The sequence below is a fragment of the Epinephelus moara genome, chromosome 3, assembly GCF_006386435.1.
Source record: "Epinephelus moara isolate mb chromosome 3, YSFRI_EMoa_1.0, whole genome shotgun sequence".
In the NCBI taxonomy this organism is placed as follows: Eukaryota; Metazoa; Chordata; class Actinopteri; order Perciformes; family Serranidae; genus Epinephelus; species Epinephelus moara.
In genome coordinates, this window is record NC_065508.1 from 23,626,365 (window position 1) to 23,648,832 (window position 22,468).

A 22,468-nucleotide genomic window follows, 5' to 3' on the forward strand; every position below is an offset into this window, starting at 1 on the left:
ATTCACATCACGAAGTCACGAATGCGTTCTAAAAATTTTATTTATTTGTCAAAACAAATCGTGGTGAAGAGGGAGCTGAGCTGAAAGGCAATTTCGATTTACTGGTCCATCTACGTCCCAGCCCTCACCTATGGTCATGAGCTCTGGGTAGTGACCGAAAGAATGAGGTTGTGGATACAAGCAGACAAAATGAGTTTCTAACGTACGTTGTCTGGGCTCAGCCTTAGAGATAGGGTCAGGAGCTCGGAGTAGAGCCGCTGCTCCTTGGCATCAAAAGGGGTCAGTTGAGGTGGTTCGGGCATTCGATCAGGATCCTCCATGGCGCCTTCCGTTCGAGGTGTTCCAGGCACGTCCAACTAGTAGGAGGCCCCGGGGCAGACCCAGAACACGCTGGAGGGATTACATATCCCATCTGGCCTGGAGACACCTCAAGGTCCCCCAGGAGGAGCTGGAAGGCGTTGCTGGGAAGAGGGACGTCTGGAATACCTTGCTCGGCCTGCTGCCATCACGACCCGGCTTCAGATAAGTGGTTGAAAATGGATGGATGTTGAAACAAGTTTGTTGGAAGTTGTTGTCTCCATCTGTAATTTACAACCACTCATTTTCATTCTCTGTTTGGTTGACCACCTGTAGTTGTTGTCAACAAATTAAGTTACTTTTGGTGTCATTTTTTCAAACTGCCGCTTAGTGACATCACATTTGTTCATCATGGTTCTCTCCTACCTCTGATTGGAGGCTGTTGATTTGGTTCAAACAATGTGGATCACTGGGGGAGTTGGGTGTCGACTCTGGGAATGGATAAACATCAGGCTACCTGAGTTGGGAAATTACAGGAGATGAATTGATTCATGGCAGACTTTAAGTAATTTACTTGCTAATCTTGGTTGGGGCAACCTATTGAGAACTTTCAAGTCAAAATCAATCAATCAAACTTTATTTATATTTGTATAGCAGTTTTTCTACAAACAGAATGCAAAAACTCAGAATAAAAAGCAATTTAAATCTGTCAATAAATAAGGGAATAAATAAGTAACTAAAAAAATACAGATTAATACAAATAAATAAATAAATACACAATAATCCTAAATACAAAATTAAAAATAAAATAAAATAAATAAATAAAGGCTTGAGTACAAATGAAGTCATGAGTCATTGGTGTTCAAGTCTCAGTCGAGATGCAAGTCTCGACTGATTTTGTCAAGTCAAGTCTAAAATCATCAGATTTGTGATTCAAGTCTTACTCGAGGCCAAACCACGTGACTCGAGCTCACACCTCTGGTTAAAATAATCCTATAAAACAGATTTCTCCTCAGTCATTAGTTCATGTTTTTGTTTATTACAAACTTGACATGTTTGTAAATCTCTTGTGGTCCATTCAGAATAGACCCGCAACCCACTTTTGGACTGCGACCCACCAGTTGGGAACCACTGCTATAAAATATATACCACCATGAAAGGGGCCTTTAAGTATAATGACTAATTTTACCTTTGTTACTTCAAGTAAATTAAATTTTTTACTTCTGTACTTTTACTTAAAAGTAAAATTATGAGTATTTTAGTGGGGTATTTTTATTTAAATGATTTTATTATACCATGTAAGGTTTTGTGATGATTAATAAGGAAAAATACAAACATTAAACAGTACTTTCCCCTATCTTTTTGTGTAGTAAACCACAATACAATCTTTAATTGCCTAACGATGCTTGTTCGAGCTGCTTTACCGCCTTTGCTGGAAAAGCCTACATTCCCCATAATGCACCCCGCGCGGTTCATTTCCGGTCCTGCGCCGTTTCTGGAGCGGATTGGAACCCGGAGTCAGGATTCGCTAAATGAAGGGTCTTTTGCAGAAAAGGTAACGTGTTTCCCCATAAATATACATCGTGTTTCTACAAAATGGCGACGCAGTTTTGTAGTGAAGGTGCAGCCGGTGTGTCCGGTTCGCTCTGGGTCTTCTTACGCCGCCTCAACCGCCGACTGCCTGGCGTTGAAGAGCATCGACTCCGGTTTGGTGGTTTGCGTCTCCGGTCCATCCGCCATGCCGACTGTTCTTTGTTACATTTTACTGAAGAGGAGCCGCTCAGATCGGAGTTAAAACCCGGCTGGAGTTTGGGAACGACTCAAATCCTGGATCCCATCTCCTGTCCGGACTGCATACGTTAATAAGCATGCTCCAACTGTATCTTTGAAACCGAAAACTCTTAACGTTGTCATTATACTCTGTTGTTGAGCTGGGGGGTCGGATGCATTCACTACAGCTGAAGTGTCCCGCGTTAAATGTGTACATGCAGGCTTGGAAGTTCACTCTAACACACTCTCAAAGTAGTTCCTTCTTATACATATATATTTATCTGACATGATCTGTGAGACTTGATCAGCTCCCTCCTGTCCTGCTCCTTGTCTCACATGAATGATATAATATGTTCTGCTGTTTATAGGTTGGCATAATGGCTGAGCCAGATGAGTTCATCTGTGAGTATGAATCCAGCTCGCACTGTATTGATAAAGCCTGACACACACTGGGTTGTGGGTGACAGGTGTGATGATGTGTGTCGCAGGGTGTGAGGACTGTGGCCAGTACCATGACTCCGAGTGTCCTGAGCTGGGACCGCTGGTGACCGTCCAGGACTCCTTCGTCCTCAGCCGGGCCCGGTGAGTGAACACTCAAAAGGTCTTGACTTCACCCACTCCAGTTGGACTAATTATTTCATCCATCAGTTGAACTTAAAGGAATACTTCACCCCCAAAATGATCAGTAGTTATACTAGTTACTCACCCTGTGTTATGTTGAATTAGTGAAGAAAAGTTTGTTTCTCTAACATGCCCCTGTGGTGAACGAGGAATCTAAACACTGAGAAAATTCTTGATGAATTGAAGTCGTTGGGGTCCGTGTTTAACAACAGCAAAACCATATCAGAACATCAGTTTACAATCTTATAAACACTAAAACCTAAGTATTGAAAACTGAACACTAAATCCCTCTTCACACTGAGCAGTCCAGTGTGGTGTAGGTTAGTTTGGAACGCATTTTCTGTTTCCACTGTGAAAAGTTGTGGATGGTACCAATGGAACAGTTCCTAACCGTCCCCATTTTTGTTCACCCCTCTGTTGGGGTACCTAGCACACAGATCTGGTACTAAAAGGTGGAGCTGTGAACACTGCAGTCTGTTGATTGGTCAATAGAGGACGGTCACTCTGCTCAGGGCTGAGTTGTGGCTGGTTTTGAGGTTCATGTAACCACTGTTCATACCATGGAAAGATTTATTAGTAAACTGTAACTATAAAATAAAAAGATGTTTGCTGCCTCTCGCAGCAGCTGGAGTCTGAGGAAAAATAACTTAATTCACTGGGCCGACAGTCAGCAACTCTTAAGGTGGAATGTTAACTTGTTAACTAATGGAACGGTCAAGTTCACGAATTAACTGAATGTTAATTCGTGAACTTGACCGTTCCATTAGTTTTTATTGTCTCTCTTGGATGTCATGACACTTTAAGTAATGAGTGGATCTTCAAATGTTTAACAATGAATTTCGACCAGATTATATGAACTGCATATATTTGAACTCCTTGGAGAAAAAAAACATGTGCCAGCTGAGCTTGCCTGAGAAGGACTAAATGCACAAACCTGCTATTTTTTAATATCCCGTGGAGAGAGAGACTCTCACTGCAGCCTGTTTTATTTTGTTCTGAAAATGTCAACATGCAGCCTCGCTCTGTGGACGATAAACAAGGTGCAGACTTCCCTCTGTTTCACCGATGTTGAGGAAATACAGTGAGAGCTGGACGGAGCAGAGTGACAACAACCCCGCCCACATTTAAGAGTACTGACCCTAGATCTGTTTAGTGATTCCACCACAAACAGTACTCCTAAATGTGGGCAGGGTTGTTGACACTCACTGCTCCATCCAGCACTCACTGTATTTCCTCCTCTATCAGTCTGCACCTTGTTTATCGTCCACAGAATGAAGTTGCTCACCATCATTTTCAGAACAAAATAGAACAGGCTGCAGTGAGAGTCTCTCTCCATGGGATATTAAAAAATAGCAGGTTTGCGCATTTAGTCCTTCTCAGGCAAGCTCAGGGGTTTAGTGTTGCCGTAGCCCAGAGGAAGGACGCTTTCCTCCAAATGAGGATTAGAATATATGCAGTTCACATAATCCGGTCGAATTTAATTACACTACTTAATAACACTTGAAGATCCACTCATTACTAAAAGCGAATGTCACCCAAGAGAGACAATAAAAACTAATGGAATGGTCAAAGTTGTCACATTGAAATTTAAGGTGTGTTGATGGATTCATGTCACCAATTCATACATTGAGTAACATTACAAGTTAACATTCCACCTTAAAAGTTGCTGGCAGTCGGCCCAGTGAATTAAGTTATTTTTTCTCAGACTCCAGCTGCTGCGAGAGGCAGCAAAACCTGCTTTATTTTATAGTTACAGTTTACTAATAAAACTCTCCACAGTATGNGGAATCGGTCGCCAACTTTTAGCATGTTTTCCACGTTAAAGTATTTGCCTATACAAGTTAGTTTTGGTGGAAAAGGGGTATAACTGATCGAGGCAGTCGTAGAGCAGCAGCTCCCATGTTCAGCGAGGTTAATTACTGTTTTCGTCAATAGAGTCTGGCTTTGAAGAGAGTGTAGATAAGTTTCACTGTTAGTTCACTTCCCCGTCAGAAAGGGCTGTTGTGGCTGTCTGTTGTGCGAGAGTTTGTAAACAGATGTTTTGACGGTAGTATTAAACAAACATAGAAGAAAAATGCACATTCTTTGCACATTCAGTGTAACATGTGGTGAGTAAATGATATACAAACAGTCATTAGGGGCGTGAAGTTTATTTTCTAACATTCAACCTTTAAAACAAAGGACGCAGATTCAAAGCTCTCTGGTGCTGGTGATCACCAACCCTGCTGAGGTGTCCTCAAGCCAGACACTGAAGTACAAACTGACCCTGACTTCTGTGCTCGTTTTGGAGCACAGAGACTCCAAAGAGTTTATAAGCGTCATGTTATTAGATTGTGGGAGTAAGGAGCCCACTGTGGATTGTTGACTGTCTGGCATTTGGAGGTTCCAACCCACACGTGCTAAATTCAGATCTCCAGGCAAATCCACATTATATTTTTAAATGCCCCTGATAATATGATGGAGTTATTGTATTCACATAACACAAGGTGAAGTATTAAAGACATAATAAAAATGATTTTTGTGTTATTTTTGTGCCATTTCATAGCAGTCATGCTAAGTTATTCTCCCCCTGGATCAGGTCGTCTTTACCAAACAGCCTGGAGATCAGACCGGTGGCTGATGGGCAAGAGGGGGTGTTTGTCCTGCGCCGGCTGGTCAAGAGGACCCGGTTTGGGCCCTTTGAGGCTAAGAGGGTCCCCCACCTGGAGAGAGAAGGAGCATTCCCTCTTAAGGTGCAACCTGATGAATCCTGAGCAAACACACTGTTCTAATATAAATGTCTGGATGTGGTTGTTTTAGCTTCCTGTCTTGCTAATCCTTGATCCTTCGATGGGCAGATCTTCCAGAAGGATGCCGTGGTCGTGTGTTTTGACTCCAGCAGTGAAGAAGACTGCAACTGGATGATGCTGGTGCGACCTGCCACCGACCACAAACACCAGAATCTGACAGCCTACCAGCAGGACGATGACGTGTACTTCAACACCTCCCAGGTGCGTGTATCCATCCTAAAGCTGCTGCTGCTGTTGGTCCAAGATCTCAGGGGCTCATTAAGTCGTGCAGGTCATTCATTTCTAATAGCAGTTTGGTGTTTTGTTTCCCAGGATGTGCTCCCAGGAACAGAGCTGAGGGTCTGGTATGGAGCTTTTTATGCCAAGAAGATGGAGAAGCCTGTGCTTAAGCCTCCAATTCAACCAGCACCTCCACCAGGTAGATGACATTACATCACTGATGCTTGTAGCGTGTCATGGTGACAGTTGTATCTCATAGTTTTTCTCCCTTAAACTCAGAGGTGACAGAGTGCTCGGAGAAAACTGGAGCTCACATGCCCCCAGTGGCTGGAGAAAACAGTGCAGGTAAGATCATTGAAATCATCCATCACCTCTAGTCAGGACATCTTAGAAATGTCATCTTCTGTCACCAAGAGGGAAGTTTAGGGTCACGTCTAGGTCAGCTGTTCGTCTCCACAATGAGTCCAACAGGAGTGGAAGTCCATTCAAAACCTCTCTAAGCTGAGGAAATGCCGTGTCATGGTTACACCCTCTGAATCCCCGACTTCCTGTTGTTTATCGCAGGCAACATGCTGAGTCATCTGGACGAGGTGAAGACAGCACAGGTGCTTCCGGTCGACCCGCTCCTGCCCCAGGAGGAGAGCCTGGTGGGCCCTGATGAGGAGGAGGGGGACCCCCCCACAGCTCAGGCGGTCCCCAAGAGAGGGCATGGCCGAGGGAGGAGAGCTAAGGGACGCAGGCTTGGAGCTGCAGCTACTGCGAGCAAACACAAAGGTGAGGAGGAATAAAACAGGTAGGCTTGAGCGGAAATGTCACTAAAACACAATACTCGCTATTCCACACACAGGAAATGTCACAGATCCCACTCTCACTTTTTTCCCTCTACTTGCTTCCACTATAACATCGACATCACTGTCACTCTGTCCTCTTACATGTTTGACACCTAGCTCTGAACTGAACAAGTTGCAACAGGTTCAGACACATTCTGCAGAAGTTGTCAGACGGCATTCTGGAAAAATGATCCAAATATATCACTGTGGAAGAAATACAGTATCTAATACTGTATACAGATAACTGCTTTTTCATTTTAGCCACGCTAGCAGCTTGGCTAAGTCGGTCAGGCCACCACTTTGATCCAGACAGATTTAGATTTGTTGATATTGACGTCACATTGTTACTAGGGTTGTAACGATACATCGATCCACATCGATACATCGATTCATTGATTAACGATCTGATTATATTTGTGCAAAATGAAAACATTGATCCATATCATCATCTTAAAGATACACATTTATTTTGAAATTCACATAGCACGTCTGTGTCATCATTTCTGGGCAAGCGTGCCTCCGCTCAAACAACAACAACAAACGGAGCTCAGAAATAAAATGGTCAAATCATATTCTAGTTGTTTTTGTGAGTTGATGTAAATGATTGTGTTAGATGGGCATATGATATCGTGTCATATCAATCGCAGGCTCCTGAGTCGGATTGAATCAAAATTGTATTGTGACAGACTTTGTGATATCGGCAAACATCGTATCGTCATCCAAACAAATCGATATAATATCGTATCGTGATGAAGCTGGTGATTTACGCCCCTAACTGTTACCCAAGGCAACAACAAGCATGGCTGAAAGAGAAATTATTACCGACTCTGCAGTGGTTCCACAAAGAGGAGCAGCTTCAGTAGTGTGGAATAAACTGTGGCGTCCTGAATGTTTTATGAACAGCCCCGGACTTCTCAGACTTTTTTAGTGACTTACCGCTCAGAGGGAACTCATTCAGCGGCTCCTCTGGCAGCGGCACAGCGTCTCTCCCTCTCCTCTCTCACCGTGCGCACACGGGAGTCGGTGTCGTCAAGTGTTTCTGTCATAAACCTTTGGTAACGTAAACCTATGTGACGCTCACCGCCCAAAGAAAAAACTACATATATGTGAATGTGCGACGGCAGGTTGCGTCTGAGGTTGCTAAGCAGCACCGCATCATAGCCTATTTACCTGAAATCCCATGCACAGAGCTGATCTTCTTCCAGGAGCTGTATGTGTGTAGGCCTATTGTCTGTGGGACAGATGTAAAGCTCTGGATAGCCCTGCACTAACATGATTATTGTCTCCATATTTACCACAGACTGATATTTACAGATGAAGGGAAGGATATCTACAGGCTGTGATTGGTTGTTCCTAGTCACATGACATGCAGTGCACGCTACTGTGTTTCTATTTTTCAGGGCGCTCCAACAAAAAGGTCTGCCTCTGCAGGGATCCCCCCCACATTGTTGTCATACACCTTAAATAACAATCTGAGCCTGTCGGTGGCAAAAACAAGCACTCTCAGTGGAACAGCATCCGTATTTGATTATTTATAAAGCTTTGATGCAGCCATTGCACCCTGAAAAATAGGCACATGGGAATGCATGCACACCATGACGGCGTCGCTCTGGCATTTGAGCGCGCCTGCTGCGTGTCTACATTGAAAACAATAGAATCAAGCGTGGAAAAAAAACAGCATGTGTACAGCCCCCAATAGTAGCACCCAGTGCCTGACCTCGTGTTTTCCAGGTGGTTACAGATGCGGCATGTGTAAGGCCCCTAACAGGCTCAACCATCCCAACCCCCTGGATTTTTCAGGGAGACTCCCTATCCCAGCTGACACTGAGCGAGATGCAGGGTACACCCTGGACAGGTCGCCAGACTATCACAGGGCTGACACATAGAGACAGACAACCATTCACGCTCACATTCACACCTACGGACAATTTAGAGTCACAATTAACCTGCATGTCTTTGGACTGTGGGAGGAAGCTGGAGCACCCAGAGAAAACCCACGCTGACACAGGGAGAACATGCAAACTCTGCATTCAAAGCAGGAGCCCTCTTGCTGTGAGGCAACATTTTTCTCATTTTTCTCAAATATCTTCCAACAAAATAGTACAAAACTCTTTCATGTGATAGTCTGCAGGTAACAAAATCTGCGAACAAAGAACAAAACAAAACAAAAAGAAGACAGCACAGCATGATAGTTCTCATATTTCCCTCCACCCTCTTCCCACAGCACACAACACTCCACGACAAACATTTATGGCTTTCTGTTAATAAATCTCAGGAAGCTACCCCACATTTCAATGAATCATGACTCTGAATCTTTCAGTTTAACCAGCATTAATTTGTATGAGCCTGTAATGGTCATGAGAATAATCCGTTCCTTATAACAAGGTGTGCTTGTATCCAAGTCTTCAATCCAGTGTCAGTTGAACCCTTATTAGCACCTGATGCTGCGTACAGTATATTGTAGATTTCTCATTGACGTTGGATTCCTGATGTGAGCAGATGTGAAGCTGTCAGTGGAGAGTTCAGAGCCAGTGGCCTCAGAGGCAGCAGCAGCATCAGAGAGCAGCAGCCTGCTGAGCTCTCCAGACAGCGGGGCCATCCTGAAGAGACACAAAGCCAGAGAGCACAAGAGGGTGTACCGCTGCTCCCTCTGCAGCAAGGTCTTCCAGAACAGCAGCAACCTCAACAGACACATCCGATCTCACGGTATGCGGAGATCACTGAATCATGGCTTTCAAAGCTGCGTCGAATTCATCACATAATTCAAATACCTCCTCGTGTGTTCCCTCCAGGTGACAAGCTGTTCAAATGTGATGAATGTGACAAGTTGTTCAGCCGCAAGGAGAGTCTGAAGCAGCACATCTCTTACAAGCACAGCAAGAACATGGTGAGTGAAACTCCAGGCTGTGAGCTCAGCAGTTATTTTACTTACCCCGCTTGTTAATGTGTCTCCATTTTATGTGCTCCCAACAGCCTGACCTGGAGTACAAATATAAATGCAACACGTGTGAGAAATCCTTTCGCCTGGAAAATGCCTTAAAGTTCCACAACTGCCGGACAGGTCAGATACTCTATTATTTTTGGTTTAACATGAATATATCTCCTCACTTTCCCCTGTTTCCGATCATATTCCTGCCAGGTGTCCTCCTGTCAGATTAAATTGATTATATGATGTTGCTCAATTGCGGCAAAAATCATAATAGCCATGATTTTGGTCCATATTGAGATCACAATTTGCAACACGACTATTCATTGACTTTGGAACCATCATCAGTTATTGGACATTAACATAAAATTCAGTTTAACAGTGGATTTTAATTGTTGGAAGCCAAAATCAGAATTGAAGATAAAATTTGATGAATTGCCCAGCCCTTACTTTAACTTCCTCTTCTCTCTGCAGACGACAAGACGTTCCAGTGCGATATCTGCTCGCGGTTCTTCTCCACCAACAGTAACCTTTCCAAGCACAAGAAGAAGCACGGCGAGAAGCTCTACTCCTGTGAAATCTGCAACAAGATGTTCTACCGCAAAGATGTGATGCAGGAGCACCACAGGAGGCACGGCGTGGGTGAGTCCAGAGAACAAGGCTGACTTTTGCTTTGTCTTTTTAGGTTTTTCGACGTGTTTTTTTTTTTTTTCAAACAGGGAAGTGTAGGAGAACAGTTTCAACTTGTGTGGAATATTTATGTCATGTTTCGGTGGATCATCAAAATCTAGGTGAATTTCCCTAAGACACGTGGGACTGGATTAAAGTTTGCAGAGAGCCCCAACTTGCCTCAAACTAGACCTTTAGTTTCATGTCACCATATTTCTCCTGTTTGTCTTTGCTGAACTAAAACCCATGATGCATCTGGACAGGACCAAAGCACATGAAGAGAGAAGAGCTGGAGGCCAACGGAGAAGAAGGGACCAGGTACAGGAAGGAGCCGTCGCCCTGTCCCATCTGTGGCAAGGTGAGACTAATGGCTTGAATGGCAGCAGGTCAGAGAACTGCATGTCGGTCCTGCAGGAAATAAAAGCAGCATGGGTGTTCAGAAATTCTCTTATCGATGACTTGCATACTTGTGTGCACAGGTGTTCTCCTGCAGGAGCAACATGAACAAGCATCTGTTGACTCACGGTGATAAGAAATACACCTGCGAGATCTGCGCTCGCAAGTTCTTCCGCGTGGACGTCCTTCGAGATCACATCCATGTTCACTTCAAGGTGAGACACATTTAACAGTTTTAAGGCACTGCAACATCCTCTAATGCACAACCATGTTATATTCATGTGCACTGAATGAAAGACCTTAATCTGGTCCGTTCATTGTCCAGGAGTTCTGCTGAGTAGTCACTCACTCATCAGCCACCACGATATTTACAGGGGTCGGGCAGCCAATAAAAATGAAATGTAACTCAGCAGGAATGTAATTAAACTTTGTCACCTGTCTTTTCAGGCTATACAAGAAGAGTAGTGACAGATCTCTTGGCTGAGACTCAAATGCATCATGTTAGATGTAAAAGTGGTGAAGTCGCTGCCATTATTAAACAACACCTTAGATCATAAATGTTTGATTAAATGAGGTTTTGACACCTCCTCTGGATCCAGCTGTCACTGACATGAGGAGTTGTGTTTGTTCCAGGATATCGCCTTGATGGACGAGCAGGAGCGAGAGGGCTTCATCAAGAAGATCGGCATCTCAGCAGACGACAGTGACGAAACGGACGATGATGAAGAAGAGGATGATCCCGAGCACCATAAGTACAACTGCAAGAAATGCCAAGTGAGTTTTAGCATGAAATCGCCTGCATACTTTAACTCTTTATTTTATTAACTTGTAATAATATCCAAACATTTCAGTGAGTTGAAGCACATTTTAGATTATGAAATCTTTAGTCTTTCCCCAGTTATCTTGAGCTCTCTGAACAGTTCATGAACACGTTTAAGGCTGTTTAAGGCCCTCTGATAGATACAGCTAAAAGCAGATAGAGTAACTTAAACTGTAACCTGCATCAGTGACCAGAACATTATCACACACATTTATGAGCTCCCTGCCTCTGTGTCTCCAGCTCTCATTTGCAAAGGGCAAAGAGTACCTAAAGCACATCATGGAGCAGCACAAGGAGCGAGGCTACGGCTGCGGGATCTGTAACCGACGCTTCGCGCTGAAGGCCACGTACAACGCTCACCTGGTCATCCACAGAGAGCAGCTGCCTGACCCTGCAGTGCAGAAGTAAGCAGTGCAAAACTACTCGGTTGTGGTTTTTATGTTGTGGTTTTGTCATGTCAGCTGAGGTCTGATAACATGACAAAATATTACAGACACTATTTTGAACTGTGCTGATGAGGAGAGTCCATGTGAAAGCCATTAACCCCTTTTTATCCCCTTTTATGTGTGCTGATTAAAAAACAGGAGATAAAGAGAAGCAGTTGTGTTAGAATTTGAATTTTAATGCAGCTGCAACTAGGGGTGGGCGATATGTCCTTCAAATAATATCACAATATTTCAGGGTATTTTTGCGATAAGGATATTCTTGACGACCTAAAAAATAAGTAAAAAAAGTTTTATTACTAATTTAAGAACATAGAATTTCAACAAAATAAGTGATATAGTTTCACAGTTTGCTTCAGATATTCAGTAAAAACCAAATAAAAATGATCTCTCATTTCTTTTATTTACTTTAATTTCACAGATAAGAAACAATAAATGTGAAGACAATAAAGCCTCCACAAAAATAACATTTTAAGTCTTATTTATTTATTTTTATTTATCCTGGCTTCATATGGGTAAAGGAAATATCCACTAATTGCTAGGCTTATTTATACAACATAAAATGCCATAGGCTTATGCTAATAACATTAGCATGTTATATTTGTTTGGAAAACGTGTTTAGTATAAGACAGTTGTTTTGTCAGTGAACCTGGTGAGTTGTAATGGAGCCGAATTTTGTGACATTACCTTTGTTAAATGTTGCTGTGTCCCTGGCTTCATATTGGTAGAAAAAAGTCTGCTAGCTGCTAGGCTAATTTATACAATGTAAAATGCCATAGGCTTGTGCTAAAAAAATTAGCATGTTGTGTTTGTGGGGAAAATGTGTCCAGATAGACAAGTGCTTTGTCTGTGAATGCTGCGAGTTATAGTGAAGCTGATTTGTCTACTTATGTTTGAGATTTTCGCTATTAAGCCATGTTTAATGTGTGTTTAATGTGTGTTTTGAATCAACTAAACTTTACAGCACTTCACAGAAACCCCACCACTGACTAGTGTTTTGGAGGTGTAACTACAGAGTGACACAGACACACCACTGCACAACTATAAATGCTCACAGCAGCGTAGGCCACGTGCACAGGCTACAGCGTAGGGTCTGTCGCACGAGTACAAATCCCGCTTGAGGCACTGTTTGTGGTGCTGTTAGCAGCCGCAATCCATTTATTGTGAATTTGCATGTAAAGGCCCTGAAAAACTAAGCTGATGGTCAGCTGTCGGTCACTGTTTGCTTTAGCCGCAAGCAGAAAAGTTTAGTGATGATTTGTGTTCATTGACGCGTTGTAAATATGCTTTGTTCTTTCAACATTGGATTGTGTTTGTTCTAATGAGCTTAAAGACTTTTCTTTGCGGTGTGTTCATGTGCAACTTTTGGGCCGAGACACGGCGACGCGGCAGTGAGCCTTCGTCGCTGCTAGTTCTCTGAAGTTGGTTTGGTGTGTCTGGGCATTAAGTGTGATCACTGTTGAGAATATTCAGGTCAGGATGTGTGAGAGCTCCAGTTAATGCAGTACTGTAGCTAAAGGTATGTGGTCTGATTGGGAACAGAAAGAGGCCATTTTAAAGTGAAACTGAAACATAGAATTAATAACCTCCTGTACAGAGTCATTTAAAATCTGCACATCTGTCCCAAAGGTACATCCATCCGTGTGAAATCTGTGGCCGAATCTTCAATAGTATCGGAAACCTGGAGAGGCACAAGATCATCCACACTGGTGAGCGACAGCCTGAGATCCCTGTGTGAAATGTTATCACTTGTCCTCATATGTGAACAGAGACGCATTTTTTCATTTCACGTGGTATTTGAGTGTCTGTGTGTGTCTATTTGGTCATCCAGGGGTGAAGAGCCACAGCTGTGACAAGTGTGGCAAATCATTCGCAAGGAAGGACATGCTGAAGGAGCACCTCAGGGTTCACGATGACATCCGGGATTTCCTGTGTGCAGAGTGCGGGAAAGGTCAGGTCCTCGCTGCTGCATCACACACCTCTTTACTTATTTTTCCTCACCGTGTCAACAGCACGATCCACATACAATAGTTGTTGAGTGGGTCTTTTCCTGTGCAGGCATGAAGACCAAGCACGCTCTGCGGCACCACATGAAGCTTCACAAGGGCATCAAAGAGTACGAGTGTAAGGAGTGTAACCGCAAGTTTGCCCAAAAGGTCAACATGCTGAAACACTACAAGAGACACACGGGTGAGTCAGAATGTGTGTGTGTTGGCGTTCAATATAAAGGAGCAGCAGGGTAAGTTGGTATGTTTCCAATGTTTTGTGTCTAAGTGACTAATATGAACAATAATGTTTTTAATTAGTCAAGTATTGAGGGAGACCTCTGCAGATGGCAGCAGCGAATCAAGCTGCAGTATAACCATGGGGCATGTTCATCAATTTATGTCCACTAAAAGTGCTTGTTTTTGCCACTGACAGGCCCAGACTCTTATTTGAAGTGTCTGACAACATTATAGACAGGATCCCTACAGAGATAGACCTTTATATTAAAGAGTACAATCCTTTTAGTTTAACAAGAAAAAGCCCCAAAATTGTTATCGTCTCACAACAAAAAGTATTTTACTCTCTAATTAAAAGGTAAATAAAATAAATATCTGTCAGTGGCAAAAACAAGCTGTTTTATTGGACATACATTGGCGGCAATTGATTTGCAGCTTGTTTCACCGCTGCCAGCTGCAGAGCTCTGGTTGAATACTGGACCACTTTCAAAAACTGTTGTTCCCATTAGTTACGACACAGAAACCTGAGTACACAGCGTCCAGGTTGGAAAATACTTAAAGGGAAATTTCGGTTTATTTCAACCCATCTCCTGTCGTCCTAAATTTGGTTCAAGTGACTAGTGACATACAGATAATAGTTAGCATGTTAGCCATTAGCCGAGATACAGCCGAAGCGTCAGACCTGTTAAAACGTAAGTGAACGGGCATCCCTTCAAGTGCAAAGTTAGTCCACTAAACAAGCTTTTTTTCCACAAAGACCGCCTCATATCGTTAGGATAAATGTCAGAGAACATATAGAAAATGACATGTAAACGTGTTGTCTTACCTTACCGGTGTGGTGCCATGTTTGTTTACAATGTAGCTCTGCTTTCCAAAGCGCGGCCGAAATATCGCGAGAACAAGCAGCGATCTCATAGCGTGCCTGAACAAGCAGCAACAGCTGGAAGGCAGAACCGGACGGTCGCCTGAACAGAGGAGGACGAGGAGGAGGAGAGAGCGAGGTAACGTTAGAGGACGAGAGAGGAGGAATGGCTGCTGCAAGGCTGCGTAGCTCTGGAGATTGGTGGTGTACCTGTGAATGCTGTGCCCCAGTGCCCACAGAAGAGGAATGCCTCTGTTGCAAGGAATGGGCACGGTTGCAGCCTTATTTTTAAGGTCTGGATGTGACTGAGGACGAGACACCTCCACCTGGAGTAACGTTAGTATCCAGCTGGGCTTTATCTAGAGCTTGCGAGATATATTTCGGCTGCGCTTTGGAAAGCAGAGCTAAATGTAAACAAACATGGCAGCACACCGGTAAGGTAAGACAACACGTTTACATGTCGTTTTCTATATGTTCTCTGACATTTATCCTAACGATATGAGGCGGTCTTTGTGGAGAAAAAGCTTGTTTAGTGGACTAACTTTGCACTTGAAAGGATGCCCGTTCACTTACGTTTTAACAGGTCTGACGCTACGGCTGTATCTAGGCTAACGGCTAACATGCTAACTATTATCTGTATGTCACTAGTCACTTGAACCAAATTTAGGACGATAGGAGACGGGTTGAAATAAACCGAAATTTCCCTTTAAGTCACCCTTTAAATAGAGAAAGACAGCTGGCTGCTACATGTGCATTTTCACGTGACATTGACAGTGCAAACTTCACATATAGGTCATGTCAATGCTTGTTTGTGTGACTTTGCTTGCAGGTATAAAGGACTTTATGTGTGAGCTGTGTGGAAAGACATTCAGTGAGAGGACAACTCTGGAAACACACAAGCTCATCCACACAGGCAAGTGTCTCGTGTCGGGCTGAGATAACACCAGGCTGAAGCACACTGCTCAGTCTGTGACACGACAGTTACAAGCTGAACATGGGAGCCTGTAATTTGGCCTTTTTTTTCTCCCCTCGATGTTCAGAGGCAGAAAAAGGGAGCGGTTTATGGTTGGACAGGAACCGGTCCTGCAGCCTGATTTATGCATCCAGAATAAAAAACCAGGACACCACCCCAAAAATTAAAGGACATGTTTACTGTAAAACACTAAAAGTTGAAGGGAAGAAGATGGTTTGGTTGGGAACAGAAAGGGAAAAGTGACATAAAAAAATCTAAATTCCTGCCCTTGTGAAGCTCCTAATAGAAGCTCCAAATAGAAGCTCCTTTTCTGCGACTAAGTGATCAGACCTCTAAATGAGTCTGCAGAGTGTTAACATCAGGGCATGTAGCCGGACTGACCCTGTCTCTCTCTGTCTCACTGCAGTGGGTAAGACATGGACATGTGCGACATGTGATAAGAAATACCTGACCGAGTACATGCTGCAGAAGCACGTCCACCTCACTCATGAAAAGGTGGAGGCCCAGTCGTGTCAGCTCTGCGGAACCAAGGTGTCCACCCGCGCCTCCATGAACCGACATCTGCGACGCAAACACCCAGAGGCGAGTCATTTCTGTAGTGTTTTACCACCCAGGCAGTCACTGTGTTATTGAGTCCTAAATGTCAAGTTGTTGAAATGTGCCTTTTTTTTTGCCTCCAGGTGGTGTCTGTAAGAATAGATGAGTTTGATGATCTTCAGGAACCCTCGACAATCAATGATTCTTCTATCAGCATTGTGCAGGTTAGATTACAGTTCTTTGACAATGCATTAAATGAATGAATCAGATGCTAAAATGACATTAATGCCTGTCATACTGTATATCATGGTCCTTATACTCTCAACTTCCTTGTGCTGTTTGATGTACACTAAATTAAGGAACTGTCAGAGTGCAAATATAAAGAGTTCCTGAATCAGACAAACACTCACTGCTACTACCCTAAAATTACTATGACTCCCTTTGTGCCTGGTATTAAATGAATCCTCTGTGAAATGTCTGTGTTTGCAGAAAGACAAAATGAGATAGAAGAGTGCACTCAGTAACGTTCAGATCTCCACCAGGCGATTGCGGCCACTATAGACGATTCTTGTCATTCCAGCAGACCTGCTGTGCATTTCAGAAGCTTCCTAGAAGCCATAAAAATACTCTGCTGGTCTATTCTTGACTAAAGCGGGATTCATATTTGTGCATCAGCTCCACGCAGAGTCTACGCCGTGGCCTAAGCACGTGGCCTACGCCGTTGTGAGCATTTATACTTGTGCAGTAGTGTGTCTGTGTCACTCGGTTTCTGTGAAGTGCTGTAAAGTTTAGTTGATTCAAAACACACATTAAACGCACATTAAACATGGCTTAATAAAGACCACTTCAAACACAAGTACACAAATCAGCTTCACTATAACTCGCAGCATTCACAAACAAAGCACTTTATCTGGACACATTTCCCCCACAAATACAACATGCTAATGTTTCTAGCACAAGCCTATTGCATTTTACATTGTATAAATTAGCTAGCAGACTTTTCCCTCTACTCATATGAAGCCAGGGACACAGCAACATTTAACAAAGTTAGTGTCACAAAATTCGGCTTCATTACAACTCACAAGGTTCACCGACAAAACAACTGTCATATACTAAACACGTTTTCCAAACAAATATAACATGCTAACGTTATTTAATTAATCAGCAGATCAAAATGTAACAAAACTTTTCTTTGGATGTCAGTTTTGAGCCACGACGAAAGCCAAAATGTGGCCTGCAACCGACAAGTCAACAGTTAATGACAGTATAAAACAGCCAAAAATAGTCATTTTTCAACGATTGTGAATCACTGTAGCCACGAGACATCCTTGAGCATACAGGCATAAATGTCTCCACAGTATTTAGGCTGATTGGTCCAGTAGTTGGCTAACGGACAGATGCACATGACCATACTCACGATCCCCTCCAGACTTACACCCAGCAGATATAATAACAAAATCTCCCTTGTCCCTGTCCATATGTTCTCCTGATATGTTTCTCCCTCCTCCTCAGCCCACTCTGACCCTGGAAAAAGACGGCATGCCTCAGGAGAGGCCCAGCCGTCCTTCCCGACACCCCAAGAAGAAGCAGAGAGTCCCAGCTGAGCCAGAGCTCTCCGAGTCCGATGAATATGTTGATTTCACCGAGCCGAGGCACGAGCACAGAATGCTCGCGGCAGAGCAAATGGCAGAATTCAACGCTGTCATCGTCGGCGACGAGCATGAGACGAGCTCTGCTGTGCAGAGTATCCAACAGGTAGATATGAAGGTTCTTACAAAAGCTTTTGTTTTATTGTCATAATAACACGTCCAATCTCTCTTTTCAAAGACAGCAAGAAATGGGCTGAAGTTTTGTTTGCTGGAGCAAATGCCCTGAGACAGCAGCTGCTCACATCCTGCTGATGACAAACAGAATAAATAAAAATGCACAGAAGCAGTGATGATGTGCATTTGGTGGAAAATAACGCTGCCTATGGCTTTGTCTCAAGAGAAACTTGATTTTCTTTTTGTTTCGTTAAATATTCAAAGAGCTATAAGATGATGTGATGACTGATGACAACATCCAACTGTCATCAAAGTGCAATAAAATGTCGCTCTGAAAGGATGAGATGAGATGAGAGAAGCTGCTGTGCAGAAGTTGCAGTACAAAGTTGGAGTGCAGATACAAAGAGTGCAAACATACTGAAGACTCTAGTAGTTAGAGTTTGTTAAAGTACGACCCCTGGAAACGGCCAAAAACGCACAAAAATGACACACAGTAAATTCCAAATGGCTGACTTCCGGTTGGGTTTAGGGTATGGCACCAAGAGACCTTTTCTGTGCATCTTGGTATGTTGCTTGTACCACCAAGTTTCATATGTGACGATGAAACCTGTTTCATAGGAATCTACAAGTCTATGAGTCTATATCAAATTTTCACCAGCTCTGATGTGTGTGCAAAGCTTCATGAGTTTTCGAGCACATTAAGCCCCTCAAAATGTGATTATTTTCATAGAAAAATTACGATAATAATTCCTTCAGTTCCAATGTTGTCCTCACACTGCGTACTCGGGCCCTAACTAGATAACAGTAAGGTGCACATAAGATGCGATTTAGTATATACAGTGCCAAAAACAGCTCACCAGTATGTATGATAAACTAAGTAGGGCTGCATATAAATATGATCTGAGGACGTTGGTGTAACAGTTCAAGAGTGCATAATTACTAGAGACATGTCGGTGAAGATTCTCAGTCACCCAGGTCATGGTAATCTTAAGTGCTATATCGTGGGCAACTGGACTTGCTTGAGTGTCTTGAAGTCTTCAAGAAACTCAAGCAAGTCCAGTTGCCTACTTAAGATTATAATTACCAGAGAATGTTCACAACTATGTTCATGATATTTCTAAAAAATACAACTGAGTTTAAAATATATATGAAACTAGTAAATTGACAGATGTCATAACATCACAACACATTAACCAACCATAAAATCTTCCTACACGTATTTACACCGATCAGCCAAAACATTAAAACCACTGACAGGTGAAGTGAACAGCATTGATCATCTTGTTACAGTGCAGTGTTCTGTTGGGAAACCATGGGTCCTGGCATTCATGTGGATGCTACTTGACGTGCTCAACTCACCCGAACACTGTTGCAGACCAAGTAAAGCCCATTATAGCAATGGCACTTGTCGATGGCAGTGACCCCCCCCAGCAGGACAGTGCACCACGCCACACCACAAGAACTGCTCAGGTATGACCCAAGGAATTGGACAAAGACCACATGACCTGGCCTCCAAATACCCAAATCCCAATCTGATTGAACATTTGAGGGACGTGCTGGTACCCCAGAGGTACCCCCAATCCACAGTGGGTGCTCCTTGGACTGAACTTGGCTCTGACCTGTCAAGGCATGAACACAGGACCTCTGGGGGGTGCCCTATAGTGTCTGGCACCAACGCGTTGGCTTCAGATCTTTTGGGTCCTGTGGGTTGTGAGGTTGGGTTACAGTACGTCCCACAGATGTTTGATCAGACTGGGATTTGGGGAATTTGGAGGCCAGTTCGATGCCTTGAGGTCTCTGTCATGTTCCCCAGGCCATTCCTGAACAGTTTTTGTGGTGTGGCATGGCACATTGTCCTGCTGGGGGGCCACTGCCACTGGGGAGTGCTGCTGCCATGAGGGGGGATACCTGGTCTGCACTGGTGTTTTGGTGGATGGAGCATGTCAGGTGGCATCCACATGGCTGTCAGAACCCAAGATTTCCCAAAAGATCATTGTAACAAGATGATCAATGTTGTTCATGTCACCTGTCAGTGGTTTTCATGTTTTGGCAGATCAGTGTATATTTACATATTAAACTGAAGACCTAACAGTCAGTGGTGACAAGACACTTTGTGGCACCTTTGCAGCAGCTGAACAAAGCACATGAGAAATACATCACAGTTAGATTATCAAAATAATTATAATTAATATTATAATGTCTGGAGGGAGAAGTGTAATAACTCCAGTTCTTTTTTTGATCTGTGTTATTAAATCCTCAGGAAAGGGGTTGCATCCCATATTAAATCATAATTGACACTTAAAGTAATGTGATGTGATGACAGTTGGAGTTTAGATGAAGATAAAATAACAATAAAGTCAGAATAGTGCAGATGAAAAGAGTGCAATACACAAAAGTATGAAATAACATAATAGTGCAGGGTTCCCAAAGACCTGAACTCAGTCTGAACTCATAGAAATAAAATGTATTATTATTATTATTATTATTATTATTATTATTATTATTATTATTATTATTGTTATTATTATTATATACAGTATATAGTAAATGACCTACTGCTGCTGTTTCAGGTGGTGGTCCTGGCCGACCCCAACGCTCCATCAGCCTCCTCACCCAACAGCTCGGTGGGGCTGACCAACATCACAGTCACTCCCATCACCAGCCACACCCCCGCCCAGTTCACCAGCCTGCAGCCCGTAGCCGTGGGCCACCTGACAGCCAGCGACCGGCCCCTCACCCTGGACAACTCCATCCTCACCGTCACCTTCGACACCGTCAGCGGCTCCGCCATGCTCCACAACCGACCAGCCGAACTCGTCCCGGAGACGGTGGGCCCCGGCGGAGGTGCGGCACCCCAGTCTGTCGCCCACTTCATCAACGTCACCACTCTGGTCAACCCCATGAGCCACCAGCTGGAGGCCCCGACTCTGGCCTGGAGGCCCATGCCGGCAGGCGAAGGTGGCCAGGTCACCCCCGTGGTGGAGGGCGCTCAGGGGGAGAGTCAGGAGGCCCAGAGTCAGGGCCCGGAGCCAGGCCGGCCCATCCAGAGCCAGCCGCCCACCCCGCAGCAGCAGAGCGGCTCCACACAGCAGATGTTCAGCTACTAGAGCAGAGACTGGAGGTGCTGGCCACCTCACGCTCGCATTGTAATATAGTAGAGTAGATTTTATCAAACTGTACAAGCTTTGATCACTGTCACCCTGATGCCTCTCCAGCCCCACGAAGTGAATGAAATTGTAATTATTTTTTTCTTTTTTTATATACTGTTAAAACACAGTGGCTGTTGATATTTACCATAATATTTAAAAAATAGAGAAACGGTACATTTCGCCAAAATCACTGACACTCCTCTGGAACATTTCAAACCAAAGCAACATGTTGAATATTCAAATGCCTTACCAGCCTTTTAAAAAACGTGCATGTTTTCAAGTTAAACCTGCTGCTGGAACAACAAAATATGAAAATGTACCAACCTGGAAGAGAAGACACATTTGGTGCAGTGGACGGTTTAAGTGAAAAACACTTGACCGGGTCATGTGACATGTAATGGTTGGCGTATTCCTAAAAGTGGCTCACTCATGAAATGTTATTTTTGAATGCTGTAAACTGTAATTATTGTCCAACTGTCTGGGAGAAAATACTGGAAGAGTTTTTGTACTGTTATTTTTAAACAAAATGCCTCTTTAAAAACAAGTCACACAACAAGTCTTCATGTGAACTTTGTTTTCAATGGTAACGACTGCCCACAAGGGGGTACATGTCAGCAGGAAGGCTCTGCCGTTTGAGTCATGAGCAGACCTGCTTCTGTTTGTCTCTTGTTTATGGCAGTTCTGTCCTGGATCTCCTCACATCTCAGAGCCTGTTTGTCCTCCAGTCAGTCAGAGGCAAGTAGCTAATCAGCCAATCACGTGGCAGCAACTCAATGCATTTAGGCATGTAGACACGGTCAAGACGACCTGCTGAAGTTCAAACCAAGCATCAGAATGGGGAAGAAAGGTGATTTAAGTGAACTTTGAACGTGGCATGGATGTTGGTGCCAGACGGGCTGGTCTGAGTATTTCAGGAACAGCTGATCTACTGGGATTTTCTCGCACAACCATCTCTAGGGTTTACAGAGGATGGTCTGAAAAAGAGAAAATATCCAGTGAGAAGTTTTCTGGGTGAAAATGCCTTGTTGATGCCAGAGGTCAGAGGAGAATGGCCAGACTGGTTCAAGATGATAGAAAGGCAACAGTAACTCAAATAACCACTGGTTACAACCAAGGTCTGCAGAAGACCATCTCTGAACCAACAACACGTCTAACCTTGAAGCAGATGGGCTACAGCAGCAG

General features: G+C 43.7%; 1 protein-coding gene and 1 long non-coding RNA gene across 2 annotated transcripts; one reads left to right on the forward strand and one right to left on the reverse strand.

Moving 5' to 3' along the window:
* Positions 1-22: 22 nt before the first annotated feature.
* LOC126387694 (uncharacterized) lies at positions 23-2,427 on the reverse strand. The gene is made up of 3 exons (XR_007569700.1): positions 1,958-2,427; positions 724-814; positions 23-581 (listed from the first exon to the last, which is right to left on the reverse strand). It is a non-coding gene; the product is annotated as an uncharacterized LOC126387694 (long non-coding RNA).
* Positions 1,792-22,440, forward strand: prdm15 (PR domain containing 15). The gene is made up of 24 exons (XM_050040297.1): positions 1,792-1,852; positions 2,436-2,469; positions 2,556-2,649; positions 5,267-5,420; positions 5,526-5,678; positions 5,790-5,895; positions 5,976-6,041; positions 6,261-6,470; positions 9,026-9,232; positions 9,319-9,413; positions 9,500-9,587; positions 9,927-10,094; positions 10,385-10,479; positions 10,601-10,732; positions 11,151-11,291; positions 11,578-11,741; positions 13,410-13,489; positions 13,612-13,731; positions 13,839-13,970; positions 15,694-15,777; positions 16,244-16,419; positions 16,518-16,598; positions 17,887-18,129; positions 20,708-22,440. The coding sequence occupies exons 2-24, from the start codon at positions 2,445-2,447 to the stop codon at positions 21,242-21,244; spliced, it is 3,351 nt and encodes a 1,116-aa protein (XP_049896254.1). The 5' UTR covers positions 1,792-1,852; positions 2,436-2,444; the 3' UTR covers positions 21,245-22,440.
* Positions 22,441-22,468: the final 28 nt, after the last annotated feature.

Bases quoted from the DNA above. Each gene is read 5' to 3' on its own strand.
- prdm15 (XM_050040297.1), top strand. From the start codon at position 2,445: ATGGCTGAGCCAGATGAGTTCATCT. The intron at 9,414-9,499 runs GTGAGTGAAACT...TGCTCCCAACAG, and splicing joins ACAAGCACAGCAAGAACATG to CCTGACCTGGAGTACAAATA. The intron at 13,971-15,693 runs GTGAGTCAGAAT...CTTTGCTTGCAG, and splicing joins ACACTACAAGAGACACACGG to GTATAAAGGACTTTATGTGT.